This window comes from Leopardus geoffroyi, chromosome B3 (assembly GCF_018350155.1).
Source record: "Leopardus geoffroyi isolate Oge1 chromosome B3, O.geoffroyi_Oge1_pat1.0, whole genome shotgun sequence".
NCBI lineage: Eukaryota > Metazoa > Chordata > Mammalia > Carnivora > Felidae > Leopardus > Leopardus geoffroyi.
This window is the reverse complement of record NC_059337.1, coordinates 38,095,309-38,115,338: the sequence shown is the minus strand read 5'-3', so window position 1 is coordinate 38,115,338 and position 20,030 is coordinate 38,095,309. Positions and strand designations below refer to the sequence as shown.

Here is a 20,030-nt window from a genome sequence, read left to right as displayed (position 1 = left end):
AAGTTTGACTAGATGAATCCACTACAGCTTCCTGTCACTGATCAATGCTCTTCTTGATTTTTAGCATCTGGCAGCCAACTGGAATCGCATCAGGACCTCCAGGAGGACTATTATCCATATCCCATCATTAGGTATAACACTTTTGCCTGCAAATCTATCAGCAACCTCTATTACCCACCACATTATGGCTCCTTGATTGAGTTCAAGGAAGGCCCCTTGTTTTATTCAAATTGGTCTCGGCAGGAAAATGTTCTCGACATGATGAGAGTAATAACACAGGGCCCTCGCTCGAAACGGCGTTTAATTTGGGGATTAAGCAAATAAAGTCATTATGTGGGGGCTGCTATTCAGTGGAGAGGTGATTTGCTGTAATTCGCTTTCATCTGTATGAAATGAACTAAAAAGTTGTATTTTTTCCCCCTGAAATAACAGATAATGTTTTCGATCTTCTTTAATGATAGAAGAACACAGGCTTGCGTGTGTTGCTGCTGTTACGCCAATAAGCCAGGATATTGCTTGTACACTGTTTTTAATCAAATGTGCAGTCAAAATGATAAGCTACATTCTCTGAAATTATTTAGTTCTAATTACGAGCAGATGGGATGCTTTATTTGCACCTAGGGCGCCTGAGCAAAAGGAAATGCTGTGTGAACAAGAATAATTAAGAAGTTGAATAGTGTTTTTTGCGCTTAAATAATCTGCAGTTTCATGTTAATTAGCACTAATGTAATTATTTAATTACATTTATGAATTGGGGAACTTAAAAGCTGTTGTCTGCAACACAGTGGTAAGATAGGTATGCCAAAATGACATTGGGCATCTCAGAAATCTGCACGGGAAGTTCCTTTAAAACATGAGCTGCTGTCAAAAGGTGTGGGGTGGTCTGCCTCCTTATTTTTGTTTTGTTTTGCTTTTTAACCTACCTGGTGTGTTAAAAATTTCCTGGGTGAGGCCAAATGTCCTAAGCGGACTTGGGAGTTTTGACAAACAGCAAAACTCATCACATCTGCATCTTATATACTACTGGCTCTTTGTTAAGGCCTTTTAAGTAGAGCGATGCATTAAGTAATCTATTGTAGTAGAATTCTGGGTTGTAATTTATTTGTGCTCCTGTGTGAGTATATGTGTTTGTGTACCTATGTACAGTATAGAGCATTTAACACATTTTAACAGTAATACAAAAAGGAAAAAAAAATTTTTAATTATTATATAAATATAATTATCTTTTAACTTAGTGAAATATTAGTAGTAATAAAGTAACGCAAACTTTCCTAGAATCTAGAGTACTTACATCTAAGTACTCCCAGAAAAGTTAAGAAGGTACTTTAGTTGCACAGTCTTCTAGTTTGGGTCTTTTTATGGCTCGCAGAAGAAATTAGTTCCTCCTCAGGATGTAAGTGAGGTAAAACAGATCTGAATTTCATTCCAACTTGGGCTTTTGTTTTGGTGGGACTAGTTTTGCACACAAAATTAGTTCACACTCAGAAATTGCACTTGTAACTGATTACAACCAGAGAGGCTAATTGCAGACACAATTAACAGACTTGAGTCCTTGGAATAAGGTGCAAGAGCCTTTCGCTTCTGCAATTGTGGACCTGACCTGATATTACGTGGGAAATTTTGTTGTGTTTTCTGTTTTATTCAAAACCAGAAATAAGGGCACGTGGATGGCTCAGTTGGTTGAGCATCTGATTCCTGCTTTCTGTTCAGGTCATGATCTCATGGTTTGTGGGACCAAGCCCCACATGGGGCTCTGTGCTGACGGCACACAGCCTGCTTAGGATTCTCTGTCTCCTTCTCTCTGTGTCCTCCCCAGCTCGCACACATGTGCTCTCCCTCTCTCTCTCTCTCAAAATAAATAAATACACTTTAAAAAATCCCGAGAAATAGAACAAGCCCCCTACTTTGCAATGTTGACAGCATGAAGGTATTACAGTCACGATTTCCACAAACTCCTTCCCTCCACCTCTGACCCTTCAAAACCCCGATGCAATCAGCCCTGCAGAGAAGTCTGATAGAAAAGAGCCTCATCCAAAGAGGTAAAATTTTGAAAATAATGAGCAATAATCTAAACTGGGTAATAAAAAATAATTTTAAATGAAAACATTTTAAATATTTTTTTTTCAACGTTTATTTATTTTTGGGACAGAGAGAGACAGAGCATGAACGGGGGAGGAGCAGAGAGAGAGGGAGACACAGAATTAGAAACAGGCTCCAGGCTCTGAGCCATCAGCCCAGAGCCTGACGCGGGGCTCGAACTCACGGACCGCGAGATCGTGACCTGGCTGAAGTCGGACGCTTAACCGACTGCGCCACCCAGGCGCCCCAAATGAAAACATTTTAAAACTCCAAAAGGGTTTGCTGCATATAGATTAGGTAGAAAATGACCTAGTCAAAAACTTGAATTGCATTATTTTAGATATGATATTAAAACTAGCTTTCAGGGTGCCTGAAACTACAGCGACTTCAGCTCAGGTCATGATCTCCCAATTTGTGGGTTCGAGCCCCGTGTCAGGCTCTGTGCTGACAGCTCAGAGCCTGGAGCTGCTTCAGATTCTGTGTCTCCCTCTCTCTCTGCCCCTCCCCTGCTCACGCTCTGTCTCTTTCTCTCTTAAAAATAAATAAATGTAAAAAAAAATAAAATAAAAAACTAGTTTTCTTCTAGAAGACATATTCTCAGTTTAAATGAACACATAATAAATCTGAAAGTCTTTCCTATTATAGTAATTTTTGTTTGTTAACAACAGAACCCATTTTTTAAAACTTTTTTTTGAATGTTTTTATTTATTTTTGAGAGAGAGAGAGAGACGGAGACAGAGCATGGAAGGGGTGGGAGGGGACAGAGAGAGAGGGAGACACAGAATCTGAAGCAGACTCCATGAGCTGTCAGCACAGAGCCCAATATGGGGCTTGAACTCATGAGCTGCGAGATCATGACCTGAGCTGAAGCACCAAACAGAATAACCCATTTTAAAGTTTATTTATTGGGGCTCCTTGGTGGCTGAAGTCAATTAAGCATCCAGCTTTCAGCTCAGGGCATGATCTTGCAGTTGGTGAGTTCAAGCCCTGCATCAGACTCTGTGCTGGCAGCTCAGAGCCTGGAGCCTGCTTCAGATTCTGTGTCTCCCTCTCTCTCTGCCCCTCCCCATACGTGCTTTCTCTCTCTCTGTCTCTCAAAAATAAATAAAATGTCAAAAAATAGAATAATGTTTATTTATTTATTTTTGAAAGACAGAGTGCAAGCAGGGGAGGGGCAGAGAGAGAGGGAGAGAGAAACCCAAGCAGGCTCCATGCTGTCAGCATAGAGCCCAGTGTGGGGCCCGAGTCCACGAACCATGAGACCATGACCTGAGCCGAAATCAAGAGTCCGATGCTTAACCGGCTGAGCCATCCAGGCGCCCCAATAACCCATTTTTTAAAAAAATGCTAATCATGCATCTTCTGAGAGATAAGAACAATCACGTATATTTTTTTCAACTAAGCGTTTAAAAAGCCCAATCACACACTTTCACATGAGAAGAATACTTGGGCTCTGATCAAATAGTATTTGTTTCTACATTTAATGCTTTAGGTTTTATAAAATGACCTGTGGCTATTAAATTAAGTTTAAATAACGTTAACCTGTCACTTTGAACTTATTCCACAGATGTAATTCTCAAACCTTTCTTTAGAAGGTTTAGAATGATTATGGTGTACCTTTTTGTGAACCCCACTTTCCCTGTGAATACTTGAAGATTTTAGCTAGTTGCAACAGGGCCACTTTGTCTCCTGCTCCAAGGACTTACCTATACAGTTCATGAAAACAAAAGTAAATAAAAGTGAAGACCATTTTTCTCTAAACACATGCCCCTCTACCAAATCTATTCAATGTAGTAATTTTGTTTTCAGAGGTGGGAGGGAATCACTAGTCAAAATCAGTTGGTAGGCATATAAGATTCAGGTAGGCATTTAATACAAGTTACAGCCTTGTCCCCTTTTGCTCTTTCCATAGGAAATTTGCAATCAATTCTGGTGTAGTGTTAGCCCTAGAAATAATTACACCGTGTTGCTAGCCACTTGGGGTTGCACTAACTTGTTTGAACCCTCAAAATTAAATATTAGTAGCTGATAACTGTACAGTACATTGCAGTTATATATTTGGTTGTTTAGGCAGTTTTGCACCCACAAGAATAATTGCATTCTCAAAACCAATGATCACATGAAGGCCGGCCTTTCAGTAATGTTTTTGACCACAAAATATTTATCAAGTATTTTCAAGTCTGTGGCTTGATAATATGAACATTAAGATAATTACATATTGCAGAGTAACCCCTTTGAAAGGAGGAGCTAAGAAATTTGATTGAGGGGTGCTTAGCAGTCTCAGTTGGAAGAATATGCAACTCTTGATCTCGGACTCATGAGTTCGAGGCCCACGTTGGGTGTAGAGATTACTTAAAAATAAAATCTTTAAAAATAAGTAAATAAATAGGGGCACCTGGGTGGCTCAGTCGGTTAAGCATCCGACTCTTGATTTCGGCTCAGATCATGATCTTGTGGTGGTGACATGAAGCCCTGAGTTGGGCATGGAGCCTGCTCAAGATTCTGTCTCTCCCTGCCACTCTGTCCCTCTCCCTCTCGCATTCACTCTCTCTTTCTCTCTCTCAAATAAATAAATAAATAATCTTAAATAAATACATAAATAATAAAACTTAACTGACTGTTCTATACTTTGAGTAGTATTCCTATATGTAACAAAAAGTTTTAGCTATTTTTAACAGACAGGAGAGGTGGGATGCTGTTGGTTAACTGTCTGAAGAAACTGATCAGCCTTGTAATTTCCTAAGATGATAAAAAAAAAAACACAACACCTCAGTCTTTCCATAGTATATAGGCTAATCTCTTAATTGGATATTAGATATTTTTATCATTTTTATTAATGAAATACAATGAAATACAATAATATAACAAAATAATCTACTATGGTTTATAGCAGGAATAGAATACCAGGGTCTATTTTAAGCAAAATCTATCTGTCAAATGAGAAAGAACTGCAACAAAGAATCCTAATTCCTCTAGAAAAATCAGAGGTCTAAATAAAACCTACAAACTAATTCTGCTTCCAGTTTCTTTGGCTGAGGTACTTCCTCCACTTTTAATTTAACCCCTGTGCTCCTTTATTACAGTGTATCATTTGGTGCTACACTTAAACTCAGTGGCATTTTAAAATCTATTGACATTAAATGAGATGTGCCACGTATGCAGCTCTGATGCCGTGAGCAGGTATGAGGCACCTCCAGCCAAGTAAACCCCCCCGTGGTGATTTTCCTCTCTCACTTCTCTCCCTCCTTTAAAAGAAAAATAGGGAATTATTGAGGTGGGATTTTTCTCTTTTCTCTATGTAATCTTTTATTTCATCGCCAAGTGATTTAATGGCTAAAAGGAACCTATATAGTTCAGCTTCGTTTTTTCTTCTCTGTGAATCACTTCAGCAATGTATCCTTGGAGCACACACAATTCGTGGTCTCCGAGATACTCCCCTTCCATAAAGTTGTGGATTCTGTTTTTGTGAGTCTCATGAAAAAACAACATCTTTCTGCTGATCTGCACTGTCATGGAAGCCTAAAAGATAGAACTTACTTTTGTGTACAACTGACCCTACCCCAAATTGTCATGAGACAGTAGATCCCTAACTCCACTCCCTTCTATCGAAAGATAAGAACTAGGGGTCGCTTCCTTTTGTGAACAGGGGCAGGGTAGAGGACCACAGCTAAGAGCATTATAGCTGAAATCACATTTTTACTATGCCTCCAAGCACACTGGCGTCCTTCTAGTTTCTTGAGGTTTTGTTCTTTTGAGTGGACGCCTCAAAGACATGATAGGCTCTGCTCCTTTCACCTCAGGGCTAGGAAATTAGGACTTTCAATCAAATCTTCATGGTCTTCAATGTATGTTTTGGCAGGTAGTTATGGGAACCACAGTTCGGCTATGGTATTGCTACAGTAGGTGTTTGACACAGATGTACTGCCGAGATCTCCCAGATAGCAGTTCCCCAAAATACATACAGCGTTTGAGATCAGGAACAAAGTACACTTCGACTTTCAAAATTCCTTTACAGCCTGAATTAAAATGAAAACAAATTGTATTCATCCAACTAATCCAAATCAACACTCATTCATTGGTTGGACCAGAGTTGGCCCCATGACCCTGTAATATTAAATCACACAGTTGGCCTTGAGCTATCTGATGTTGTACCATGAAGTACAGAAACAGCATTGAACTGAGTGTCAGTAACACTGGCTCATGAGCTTTTCGTGCAATGGAGTACTATTAGGATATGCTCTGAAAAGAGTCTCGTATATACTAAGATAAAACTATACTCTTTGCCATTGCCTTCATTCTCATGAAAAAAATATTAAAATGTTTGCTCAGCAGCCCTCAAACTTACACTCGTAACAACTATTGAGAGCCCTAAAAAGCACTGGTTACGTAGGTTATATGCATCAATACCACACTAGAAACCAAGACTGAGAATATTTAAAAATATTTAATTTACTTTCAAGTAACAATAAGAAATCCATCACCAATGTAACCTAAATAACATAATTTTGTTAAACAAAGCCTTTATTTTCCCAAACAAAAAAACTCAATGAGAAGAGTTGCACTAGTTAACAAGTTTGCAAATCTCTTAATAGAACATAGTTGGATTCTCATATCTATTTCTGTATTCATCTGTTGCAATATGTTGTTTTGACTGAAGCATATGAAGAAAATCTGGCCCTACGCAGATAAGTATTTGGAAAAGGGAAGACTATTTTATATGTTTTATAGCCTTTTCAGATAATTGTGTATATTCTGCTTTGATTTTATACCAAAACTCAACAGTGAATGGTAATTTTTATGTGAGTTACAATGTGGAATTTGAAATTGTATCAATACTTTTTTTGTATTTTGTGAAAGGACAAGACTGAACAAGGTAACCATCATCTCAGTATTATTTGGAAAATAGTTTTGACCTTCCAGAACCACTGAAAGGGTCTCAAGACCTTCCATGGTCTCTAGACCAGGCTTTGGACATCACTGGCTTTAGCTGCATGCAATGCTGGCCCTCCACTGATAAAGCCGTTGATAAAAAGTTCAAACAAGAGAAAGTCTTCACTCTTTTAAACAGGAGACTTTCAGGGGCGCCTGGGTGGCGCAGTCGGTTAAGCGTCCGACTTCAGCCAGGTCACGATCTCGCGGTCCGGGAGTTCAAGCCCCATGTCAGGCTCTGGGCTGATGGCTCAGAGCCTGGAGCCTGTTTCCGATTCTGTGTCTCCCTGTCTCTCTGCCCCTCCCCCGTTCATGCTCTGTCTCTCTCTGTCCCAAAAAAAATAAATAAACGTTGAAAAAAAAAAAATTAAACAGGAGACTTTCAGAACCACACAGAATCCATCTGGCCAGGTTAGTTTGAGAATGTTTTCGACACTCAACAAATATTTAAGCACCTCCTATGTTTTCTATGTCACCATCACAAAATTACCTAATCCCCATTAGCGGTCCCCCCAAGACAATGCTCAGTTTTATTTTCATCAATCTGGCACTGGATATACTACATACATACATAAATAACCAGCTAGGCTCTCACTGCACGTTAATCTCTTATCTCAGTAGCTTGCGCTCTCACACTTGCACAAGTAATTAAAACCTGGGTATAACCATAATGTCTAGATCACATTTCTCTGGATGACTGCAGTATGCTAATGGGTAATTGATTGTGACATATGTCACATGTTCCCTGAAATTTTTACAGTTAGACTACCAAAGCTGGATGTTAACTTTTCTTTATGAACTGGAGTGATTCAGGTTTACCTCTATAACAATGTCACTTTTGCTCAGCTCGCATCCAAGTATGCTTTCTTGAACGGAAGAGAAAGGGATGGAGTTATCGCTATTGCTGTTGTCACCTGATGTATGTCTGTAGGAGTGTGTGATGCATGTGAACATCACACAGCACATGTTTCAAAATGGGGAAAAGGTTGAGAACTTCTGCTCCAGTCCATCAAATTGAGGCACGGCTGACTACCATCTCAGGCCAGGGTGATTAGATAAATGACGACTTGGTAACTAGAAGTCCATTGCTAACCCCTTCTCTGCCTCGGGGACCCTGGAAGGAATATGACTTGGAGACAAAAGGAACTAGGAGTCAACCACAGGGTGATAAGCAGGCTGTTCAAGAGTATGTGCTCTAATACAACAGTAGAGGCCTGTCACAGAGGCACACACCGGTCCCAAGGAGGCACAGTCACTGAGCACAGCCTCACTCATGGGTTTCCGTGGTTTCTGTGGAAGAAAGGCCAACTCCAGAAGAGCCAGTTCCCTGGGTGCAAAGAGGCCATTAGCATCATCTGATAGGAGTTTGTGCAGGAGTGGGGATAGGGAAGGGAGAGGAGACGAACGAAGGGGTGAAGGTGGAGGGCTGATGGCCAGGAACCACTGATGAGCGTCCTTGGCTCAATAGACCAAAAGTAGTCGGGTAACTTCAAAGAGGTGTCTCTCAGGTATCCTCCTCTGGAGTGAAGCAGAGGCATAACATTTTGAGAAATGACGGAACACTCTGTCAAAGAGGATGGCCATAAGGAAGGAGGCTGGGCCCCTCTCTAAAGTGATAAGGAAGAGAGAGTTCCACGTTATGCCAGTGCTGTTGCCTCCTGCGCTGATGAGGACCCAGAAAAGGCTAGAGGTCCCACTCACCATTCTCTTATCTCCCCCAAATTCTCCAGATCAGAGAACCCATTTTATAAAAGTAGAAAGGGAGGCAACGTATTCGTTTCCTGTCACTCTCTAATAAGTTCCCACGAGCTTAGTGGCTTAAACAATAAAAAAGTATTCCCTTAAAGTAATAATTCTTTGTTCAGAAGTCCGAGAGGGGATAAATCAAGGTGTTGGTAGGATGTGTTCCATTCTAGAGGCTCTATGGGAGAATCTGTTTCCTTCCCCTTTCCAGCTTCTAGAAGCTACCCACAAAGGAGTGAATGAAGAGAGCCGTTGGCCTCCTTCTTCCGTCTTTAACACCAGCAACAAGCATCTCTCTGTGCCTTTCTTCTATGGTCACACCTTCTCTGACTCTCCTCTCCTGTTTCCCTCTTCTACTTTTAAGAATTTTTGTGATTACATTGGATCTAACCAAATAATCCAGGACAATCCCCTTATTTCAAGGTCAGCTGATTAGCAAGCTTAATTCCATTTGCAGCTTGATTTCCCCTTTGCCATGTAGCCTAACGTATTCACAGGTTCCAGGGATGAGGACACGGACATCTCTGGAGGGCCATTTTCTGCCTGCAGCAACAATTAGAAATAAAAGTGAGAGAAGAGGCAAAGACTTTATCCCTTCTGGAGATCTCTGCTCACACCTGATGAGTGTTGCCTTCTTTCTTCTTTTATGCAACCACATTTCTGCAAGACCTAAATATGTCCTGTCCAAACTGTATAGTAATGTGCAGGTTTATATGATCTTGGACAAGAGACAAGACACTTAAACTGAATTTCCTTATCTGTAACATGACAGGGTTGAAGTAGATGGTGTCTCAAGGCTCCCCCAGTGACCTTTGAAGTACCATGTCTCCGTAGATTATATTCCCAAGTGTCATGTTTCATCACCTCCAAGTAGGTCTGCTGAGCTCCCCAACGCCACAGCATCCTTGCTGATAGCCACTGGTTAAGTCACTATTGTATTTAATATATGCACTATCAGCATCAATGAGGGTTTTTCACCCAGGTGTCAACACATGTACTCTGTGGGTGTACAAGACATAAGGATAGGGGTGCCTGGGTGGCTCAATCAGTTGAGCATCTGACTTTGGCTTAGGCCATGATTTGGCAGTTCATAAGTTTGAGCCCCATGTTGGGCTCTGTGCTGACATCTCAGAGCCTGGATCCTGCTTCAGATTCTGTGCTGTGCTCGCTCCTCTCCCGCTCTCTCTCTCTCTCTCTCTCTCAAAAATAAATAAACACAAATTTTTTTTTAAAAACGGGGTGCCTGGGTGGCTCAGTTGGTTGAGCGTCCGACTTCGGTTCAGGTCATGATCTCGCAGTTTGTGAGTTCGAGCCCCACGTCGGGCTCTGTGCTGACAGCTCAGAGCCTGGGGCCTGCTTCAGATTCTGTGTGTCTCTCTCTGCCCCTCCCCCACTCACACTCTGTCTCTTTCTCTCCTTCAAAAATAAATAAACATTAAAAAAAATTTTTTTTAGTTTTTTTAAAGACATAATTATAAATCTGACTTAAAAAAAATTGACTCCCAACTTCTGCTCTGGGGATGGCAACAGTCATTACATTGTATCTTGTCCATGTAGAATGGTCTCTTGCTTGTCACAGGATTTGTTGTTGCCGTTGTTATAGCCTTTGGAAGTATGTCTATCCCCCATAACATCAAAATACCTTATGTTTACACAGCATTTACAAAATGTCTTCATATCTGTTACTTCATATGATCCTCTATAACAACGTTCTGAGATTGCTTTCAGTTCTTTGAAACAGGTGTATTGGTAACCGGTTCTATCATAATTTTTCATAGACATTTTATTACGCATTCTGATCAATGGTAACAGAGGTACCAAGTCATTTGTTGGAAAACTGACCTCCAGCTCTTGGTTGCAACACAGACTTACTCACTCACATGCTGCACGCGCGGCAACAAAGTGATCAGACATCCTTTATATTTTAAATTGGACATCATCTTAATGAGACATCTCACACTGCCTTTTATCTTTACTTCTGAAAGGAAATGCATTCATGGAATGCTCTCAGGCACTTTTCTTACTCATACTTTATCCTTTAGGCATTTTTCCTGCCTTCTTATAGTTTTGATATAGGAGTTACTCACAATACATCTTCCTAAACAGTTATCTGAATATCAACAGAATTATACAATATTGAAAATCCTACAATAAGTTAAAACGATCACACATCAAGACAGCATTGTTTGCAGCAGTCTGTATTAACTTTCATATGTGGAATGAAGTTCCCGAAACTACTTCAGAAATAAATAATTTTTCAAAAATAAGTCACCTAATTTGTCCTTCTGCCTTAAGTTCATCTGCATAAAGCAAACGGGAGACTTTAAGATGAATTGTACACTCATTTAATTTCCAGACATTGTCTAGTGTTTAAACACTGACATCAAAGCAAAGAGCCAATTATCAGAGTGCATTTGATCTGAAGCCCTGTTGCCTGAATTGCTATAGTTTTCCTTATGCCGAAAAGGAAATCTGTGTCACATCTCAAAGATGCAATATTTAAAATCACTTTATCTATAGCAGCTTCACTTGAAACATGTGTTTGGGCTCACTAACCACAAGGAGGCATTGAAGCATCTCTTCAAAATGTGAAAAGCAATTTTACTTAAAAAAAAAAAAAAAGTTGCACCTACAGTTGTTGAATTTCATATAAGCAATTATACCTGCCTGTGAGTACGCACGCCTTTTAAGTTCATGTTTTGAGCCACTTATTTTCTTAACCCCTGAAATGCCAGCAGAAAGTGTTGCCGCCACTGCATCTTTTGTGAAAGATTTTTGGACAACAGTAATCCATACGCAATTTTCTCCTGCTCTGTTTCCCGTGAACATGAAGGCCAGCCACAGGACTTTTATTAGTACTGACAAAGTAACTGCATTAACCTTTATTGCCCTTTAAAAGGTTCAAATTTCTTTTGACCCGGTGAGCAGAAGCATATTTCTTAAGTATTCAGAATTACTTAAACACATATTCCTGACAGCAAGGGGTGTCTCTGAAGTCTGTGTGTCAGTTTAGAATGATTCTGGGGACACATCTTCAAAATGCTCCACAGAAAGCACAAGTTAAACGAGCCAACATAGTTTTGTTTTTGTTTTTGTTTTAAACCCTGAGCAATAATTTTCTTCAACGTTGTTTTGAACCTTCACGTTAAATGTCAGAAATTTTCCTCATGTTTTTCTGATCTTGATTCCCGGTGATTTTGCTGGTGTTGAAAAATATGAACTCTTCTCTTGCAGAATATGCTGCTTAGCACATCTTCCAGAATAATGCTTAATCCCCTGAGAAGCAAGGATCTCAGTGTCAGGAGTTAGATTGTGTCTGCAGGATGCTGCAGAGAAAATTCTTTCCTGGAAATGTGGACTGTGACACTTGGAAATCCTAGTGTGCCATTTTGCCATACTGACTTGCTCTTTCTGCGTTCGACACCCTGTTTGTCTTTTAGGATATTCTCAGCCTGTGCGACAAAATATTGCCGACCTCAACACAAAGCAGAACATGCAGCTGGGGAGGCTGTGTGACATCTTAGGTACAGTAAATACTTTCACGCAAATGACTCTTTGGAATGTTTATCAGAGGATGTTGATAAAAGTGTTTATTTTTTTGCTTTCTTTTCCCCCCCTACAAGGAAAAAGTGTGGATTTCTAATCTACTTTGCAGGGCAATTACATGTTTTGTTTTAAAGAACAGATTTATAGTGGAGTCAACTTGAGTTAAAAAATGACATTTCTAATTAATTTAGTTGGGTAGCTTTTCTAAATTCTAAGGATTTCTCCCCTATAGCCTCAAATCTTCTTCATTTACTGAATCTGGCAGTAAATGAAGCCAACATTTTACATTTGTGTCAATACTGTCTATTCTATTATCTGGGGAATAAGTGGAAAGTGGTATCAGAAATGAAAAGCATTGTTTTCATTATAAGACTAAGAGGGATGAGAAGAGAGACTTTTAAAAGAAGCTTTTATTTAAATATATATCATCTTGTTATTAGAAGAAAGGAGATGCTCGTGGAGGGAATTTTTAGAAATATAAACCTCGAGTTGTAGATACATTTTTGTAAAAGTCAAGTTCTGATACTGGCTTGATCAGTTCTAAATCAGACACCAACCTGGGCCAGGAGAGAAGAATACAAGAATGCCATGACTTTGGTCAGTGCTATTCAAGGCTAGGGTTTAAGTGAGGCTTAAAGAATAAAGGTTGCCAAGGCTAAGCACTAATACTGAATGGGTTTAGGAGGTACTGGCCAAAAATTCAGGGTAAACAAAAACTAGGTTTTTATTAGTTACTAAATAAGAACTTCTGTGTTTTTGTGAAAATATAACTGCTTCGGCCCTTATTTAAGCAGAACAAGGAAGAATTTTAAATTATCAATGACCAACTTAGCTGGCTCCCTGGAATGACATACTTTACATGATTCATATATATTTCAGCATCATTATTATTTTATAAATGCCATTTGGTAACAAAAATACATCAGTACTAGAAATTTACAGTGTCCTAAAATAATAATAGTGTAATTGCTTTAATCTATTATGTAGGCACTAATATTGTTTTTCAGTATTACAAAAAAAATTTTTTTTAATGACTTGAGATTGATTTGTTAGTGCTGAGCTATTTCAACTAAAAACCTGACTGGGTGGAAACCACTGAACTGCAGCAGAGGGCAGACTTTGCTCTAATATATTTGCATTAATTTTTTCTCTAGCTTTTTATATACCCTTCTATATATAGCACAAACCATCACCAAAGAATTTCTTTACAAAAGAGTCTCATTATTTGAAAGACTTGAAAGTATTAGGTTTCTATTTTAAATAACTCAATAATTCAGTCTATGCCTACCTGTGATGGAAAATTTTGCTAATATGATCATTTCTGAGATACTATGAACCAAATGCCTTTTTTTGGTACACTCTCGTCATGATATAGCGATTCGATCCTAAACCCTCTTCAAGAGGAGTAATGGAAGTTTAGAAACAGTTGTTAGAGGGTAGAAAAAGCACTTGCTTGTGAAATTTAAAGAAAAAATGAAGAAACTAGGAAGATTAGTAATTTTATGTAAGAATAAATGATTATCATTTTTTAAATTATTATTCCATTAATTCCTAGCAAAGTGTGTTGTGTTTTTGCTTCTTCAGGGGAAACAAAGAGATCTGATCAGGTTGGTAAGACCTGTCATTCAGATATTGGTTGTGAAGTCAGGGTATCAGGTGGAGACCCCAATGGCTAGTATTTTCAATTCCTAGAGGAGTTAAGCAAGAGAGTGGCTTTTATTGACTATTGACTAGCAACCAAAGCAATCTTTGTCTTCATATTAATTGCTTTCCAAAATTACCTGTCAATTAATTTTGAGCATTTGCAGATTCACAAACCATACTAATATCATATATTAACGTTAGTGATACGTATTCTTTTGCCAGAAATACATAGGAAAGGTGAGATTAGCAATATGATTGGTTGTCATTTGTAATCTAGAAATTTCTTCCCAAGAAAAATTTAGTTTTTTCAGCTACGGAATCTTTATTTTCATTGTTTGTTTTTGTCTTTCTTAAAAAATACTTTAAAAAAATACTAGTTTGGTTTTTAAAACCAAATAAAGAACACACCCAAAAGCCACAATGAGGTTAATTTAGATTGGTTTTGTACAGATCTTCACAGGGCAATTGGCTTTTTTTTTTTTTTTTTTTTTTTTTGCATTTTAGCATTTCTCTAAAGAAAAGATAAAACCACCACCAAAAAAAACAGATACAATGATTCCTTCAGAAGAAGAGCTGTGCCATACCATTAGTTTAATAAGACACCAGTCCCTTCTTGAAAACACAAGATTGGGATATATGATTTGATCATTCAGCAACTGAATACAAGTTATTTACTATTCCCTCAATTGATTTATTTTGGAGTTTATGTGGCAGTTGGGTTTCAAAATGAAATAGGGACCCCACTTAAATATTTACATTTATGGCGTGCCTGCTCTGGGCTCAGCACCGGGCCAGGTCAGGGGACACTCCTCCACAGGGAAGATTTCTCCCACAGGCCGTTGTGTAAGATTTTCTACTTCCCAAATCTCTCCAGTCTTCCAAATCCCTTTGGTCAAGCCACAAGTATGTCTTGAGTGGCTTCTGTGTACTCCACTCGGTACCGAGGCTTGGGGGAATATAGGAAAGGGCATACATCTTGCCTTTAAAGAGTTTGGAGAGACAAGATCAATAGATTTGAAACAATAGGATGAAACCACAGAGGATACTACATCATGTTAAATCTCGAAGCATGGATTAAAGGAGCACAAGTGTGGAAGGCGGGGTGCAGAATGACTGCTGGCTTGCCCTAGTCAGAGTGGTCCGAGCGGCAGATTCGCACATGGCTACTGTTTGTTGAGTACCTACCATGTGCCGAATATGGCACCAGGTGCTTTATATATATTCTTTCATTTAATACTCTTCAAAACTCTATGCCCAGGTGATTCTATTCTCCATTTTAGAGATGAAGAAACCAATGCTTAGGAAGGATAAATGGTGTGCCCGGCATTCCTAGGCATCTGAGCTAGAATTTAATCACTCTGTGTTCTATATACTCTGCCAGACTTAACAGAGGAGTCTTAAAATCCCCTCAGAGCCCTACCTGACCAAAGAAACATTTTACAGTAGTCCCTCCCTTGAACTTCCCTTAGCACCTGGTCTGGGAGTTTCCCTGTGCCCACTGCTCTCCACCCCATGTTTGATGGCTGTTTGTGCACATGAAATGATTGCTCCTCACGGGCAGCCTCTCAGTGGCTTATTTCCCTCCATGTCCAGCCAAGTGCTCTGCCTCTACTGATCAGCCAGTTATTTTATGAAGGAATGAAGGACTCCATTGGCTGCTGATTTCCTGTCCCTGCTCCTTAAAATCTTAAACCCCTGCAGCCTGGAGTGGGTAATCTCATCTAACTATCCCATTTGGGTGGGATATTTAATTAGGATTTCTTTCTATGTACATAATAAGCACATCTTAAGAAGAAAAACAGTTAAATTAAGACAGTGTTTTCTTTAAACCAAGAATCACTAGATGTCCTATTTAAGTAATATACTCCTCTTTGGGAATGGAGCAGGGAAAAGGTTGGTTTCCTGAAATAATCATTGCCATGGTCATAATCAAACCATTTATTTGGACAGGACGTTCCCTGAATTGGCCCTGCCAAGTCCAGGCAGAATAAGAAATTGCAACTTCATCAGCTTTCTAAAGTTAATAGCTCTGTTTTATAATTTACTGAAGTTAATGGGATAAATTTTTAAAGCGGTATGCAATTCCCATTGATGTTAATGGTAGTTCTGGGGCTAAATCCCTATGTATTATTTGAAAGTGCACTTCATGGTATCTCACAGCCCTCCTTCTGAAGGAATCGTGTCTATTTTTTTTTTTTTTTTTTTTTTTGGTGGAGGTGTTATTTATCTGTTCTTTAGAGAAATGCTAAAAGGCAAAAAAAAAAAAAAAAAAAAAAAAAAAAGCCAGTTAAATTGCAAAGATCCGTACAAAGCCAATCTAAATTAACTTCAATGTGGCTTTTGGATATGCTCTTTATTTTAAACTGTGCAACATCAATCCGATGCCGGAGTTCAGAATGTCATTTACCTTTACACCAGTAATTAACATTGTGCCTGTTGTTTCTAGATGCCAATGTGAGCGTCATCTACATCTGCTCCCATCAGATGAATGACGAGTTACTGCTATATTACAATAAAATCCTGAGTCTACAGGCAGCTGTCAAATCGGGGAACCTTGAGGACAGAAGTGACCTGCAGGACAGGTTCAAAATTATCACCCCTGAAGCTATAAACATCTTCCCTGTGAGTTTGTCTTCTAATTACTACGGCTTCAGGGATGCAGTAAAATTAAATTGGAAATTTTATAACTTGCAACGCTCTGGTACACATCAGTGAAATATTATTGCAAGTTTAACAGCTTTACTGATTAGACTACTAGTTGGACTGTAGGAAATAAATATCCCAGTTTAACTTTCAGACTTAGTTGAGCTACCCCTGCCCAGTTTCTCTACAGCTGAAACCTAATTGCAGTTATACCATCAAGTGGGTGAATTTATAACACCTACAGTTCCTTTGTCTTAATTTTGTGTGCAGGACACCAAGGCAGAGACAGGCTGGGCCCACCCAAGGTCACCAAGCTAGTTAGGGACAGAAGCTCGACCAGGGCCCCTGTTCTCTGATTTCCACACTGTTATTCCTTGTTACTCCATGGGCCCATCTCCTGGAGGGAATTTGGCCTGATTTACCATATCACAGGGCTCAGAATGAACAAGGTTCAGATTTTGTAACTTGTACTGATTTTTAATGAATGGAATGAATTCTAGATGGAGCTCCATCCCTACCCAAGAGTTTTTGGGAAATTCATGGAGCCACAAGGGCAGTGTTCTAGAATAAGGCAGTCCAAGAGATGGCTTGAAATGAATTTCTCCACGTTTTAACAAGAATTTAAACTATGTTAAACAACCAATGTTTTAAACACCTAATGGACTACACAATCCTGAGGAGGACTTTTTTTTTTTTTTTTTTTTTTTTTGTATAATTAAGGGTCTGAATTTGCAGGTAAAGATATAGCTGTCTCCACTCACAAGTGGGATGCGCCAAAGTCAATGCTCTATTTATCAGCAAAGAAACTGATGGCATGCTTTACTATTTATGTGTTGTTACTACCCATTAACCCTTCAGATGCACCATGATTTGACCCCCTCCCTGCCCAAAAAAGGCCTGCTATGGCTGAGGAGTGTTGCCATAATATTTCATCAGGATTTACTCTCTTCGACCAAGACGAACACTTAATTTTTTCATAACTGGATACCTCAGTGTTCCCCCAAAAGCTCTTTGCCTAGCTCTGATTCATTGGCACCGCTTGGCTGTGGAAGAGGACAGCAAGGCAGGGGCAGGGTGAAGAGAAAAGACAGGGGACGAATCATTGCCACTTACCTATGCTATTAGGAACCCAATATCCTCCATCAGTGCAAGGATTGTTTGGTGCTTGCTAGCTAACCCCTGGCCTCAATGGCAGGGTCACTGTGGACATTAGAAAGCAGGGAAGACAAAACCATTGTTAGTGTGTAGTTCATTTCCTGATTTTATCCAGCCAGAAACTGGAGCTAATGCCTGGTAGCTGCTGATAAGGAGTTTCTGTACATCTGAAATGTCCATGTACATCGAAGGGGCATGGACTAGGAAAGGAGCACTAGTTTGGGAGAAGGAAAGTGAGTGCACAACTAATATTTATCAAATGCTTGCACACATTTTCTCATTTGGTCCTCAGAACAATGCAACATGACAGAAATGACCAATCTCTTTCTATGGCTGGGGAAACCAAGTCTCCTGTTCTGGTCCAAAGTTACTGGTGGGCTCAAAGTGTGAGCCAAAATGTGTCTGAGCCCAGAACAGTATCAGGAACTAGAATGATTGCTTTGCTCCTGGATGACCCTGTGGCTTGGGCAGCTCCCTTTACCTTTCTGGTCCTCTGAGCTTCGTCCATACAATCAGGTGATGGCTAGGGCATTTCAAAGCCCTTCCCAGCTCTGCAATCCTGTTGTTAACCTGAGACATATGCACTGCAGACCACTCTTCAGCTTCTAAGCAAGAGATAGGCAGTTGGCACTAACCGATGCGCTGAGTCACATTCGTAGTGTGGGTTTGCATCTTTGTGGGTTTGCATCTAGAAAGAAGTAGGGAATATTTTAAGTACTTAATACTTCTCATAGTTTACATTTAAATTATTTGAGTAATTAATCACTGGTAGGCAATCAACTTTTTAAAATACAAAAAATTAAGCTCTCACTTTCAAATCAGTTCTTGCTCATGTTTAGTTATGGCTTTATTTCCTTTTAATGGGTTTGAGAGATTGGATCAGTGCTGATTTTCATCCAAATGGATGGCTTTGAGGAGATTTTTTAAAAGCGTGCCAAAAATCTGTTTGTACATCTCTCCAAGTTACTATACGATGCTTTAAGCTGTAATGGCAAAAAAAGTGCTGTTGTAAAGTCATCATGTCTATTTTTGAACATTTTAATATTTATGAAGACATCCCAAACAACTACTTTTTGTCTCAGGTCAAAAAAAAAAAAAAAAATTAGTGGTGATCAGTTAAATGTGGCTATAACACTATGGAATTAGGAACATTTTATTTAAAAAAAATTTTTTTTTTAATGTTTATTTATTTTTGAGACAGAGAGAGACAGAGCATGAATAGGGGAGGGGCAGAGAGAGAGGGAGACATAGAATCTGAAACAGGCTCCAGGCTCTGAGCTGTCAGCACAGAGCCTGACGCGGGGCTCGAACCCATGAACTGTGAGATCATGACCCGAGCCGAAGTCGGATGCTTAACTGACCAAGCCACCCAGGCACCCCTGGAATTAGGAACATTTTAGATCTTTGTCATCTGTGTTCACCTCCTGCCTGGATCTGATGATACTGATTTATTCTGAATGGTCGTCCAAGACCCGCGGTCAGTAATGTGTCCTGTGCCATCACTTGCTCATATTTAAATCTTTATTAAACACCTATCAAACACAATACTATGGTACCATCTTGCCTGAAGAATAAGGCAGGCCCACAGATGACTGACTATAACAGAGTCAGGCCGAGTACTTGCCAAGAGAGATCAGCAAACCTAGAGGAGACAGAGATCCAGCTTGGCTGGAAGTGACCCGGTGCTCTAACGTTAGATTCTATGGCTCCATCTCCACCCCTCATCACACCTCATAAGTTCACCAGACCTTCACTACTCAGTCTATAGAATGGGAGAAGCTATGGCAGCTGGTAGCACAAAATTGTGCTAATACCCAGGTTTCAATCTTGCCTCTGCCCTTTACTAGCCGTGTGGCTTTGGGCAGATTACCCGAGCTTCGGTTTCCTCATCTCCAAAAGAGGGGCTGTTAATTGGTACAGTGTTCTATGGATCAAACAAGAGAATAATCTCAAAAGGCTTTGACCATGTGACCTTTACATCGTGAGCACTGCCACCTTGAAACACTCTTCTAGGTGCCCTATAAAGCCCACCATGTACATTACGATTCGTGTCCCTGGTTCCCCCAGATCTTTAATTTTTTTTACATTTCCTCATCTGAATCATTTGTAGGGAAAGGAGAGGGGTGAAATAAACAAGGAGGAAAGAGGGTGATCAACCAGATGGGAAACACAAACTCAAGAGGTGGTACCAGCCATTGCCCAGTGGAACACTAGGTTTCCTAGAATTGCATTCTTTGAAATAGGTGTTGACAATAGATTTAGGGGTGCCTGGGTGGCTCAGTCGTTTAAGA

At 39.7% G+C, this 20,030-nt stretch overlaps 1 protein-coding gene and 1 long non-coding RNA gene across 10 annotated transcripts in view; one reads left to right on the top strand and one right to left on the bottom strand.

The window, feature by feature from the left end:
- The window catches only part of LOC123582834, a 117,372-nt gene that overhangs the window by 800 nt on the left and 96,542 nt on the right, over positions 1-20,030 (bottom strand). The window contains exons 3-5 of one of the 4 annotated variants that reach the window (XR_006704599.1): positions 18,221-18,427; positions 17,698-17,784; positions 10,171-12,027 (exon numbers count right to left, since the gene is read on the bottom strand). This is a non-coding gene — a long non-coding RNA (uncharacterized LOC123582834). Of the gene's footprint in view, positions 1-10,170; positions 12,028-17,697; positions 18,428-20,030 lie in introns of those variants that run through there. The other 3 variants (XR_006704596.1, XR_006704598.1, XR_006704595.1) reach the window with 3 other exon arrangements.
- The window catches only part of IQCH (IQ motif containing H), a 211,544-nt gene that overhangs the window by 110,944 nt on the left and 80,570 nt on the right, over positions 1-20,030 (top strand). For all 6 annotated transcript variants that reach the window (XM_045449327.1, XM_045449326.1, XM_045449328.1 and 3 more), the window contains 3 exons: positions 65-131; positions 12,192-12,275; positions 16,388-16,563. In XM_045449327.1, coding sequence (XP_045305283.1) covers positions 65-131; positions 12,192-12,275; positions 16,388-16,563 — 327 coding nt within the window. The remainder of the gene's footprint in view (positions 1-64; positions 132-12,191; positions 12,276-16,387; positions 16,564-20,030) is intronic.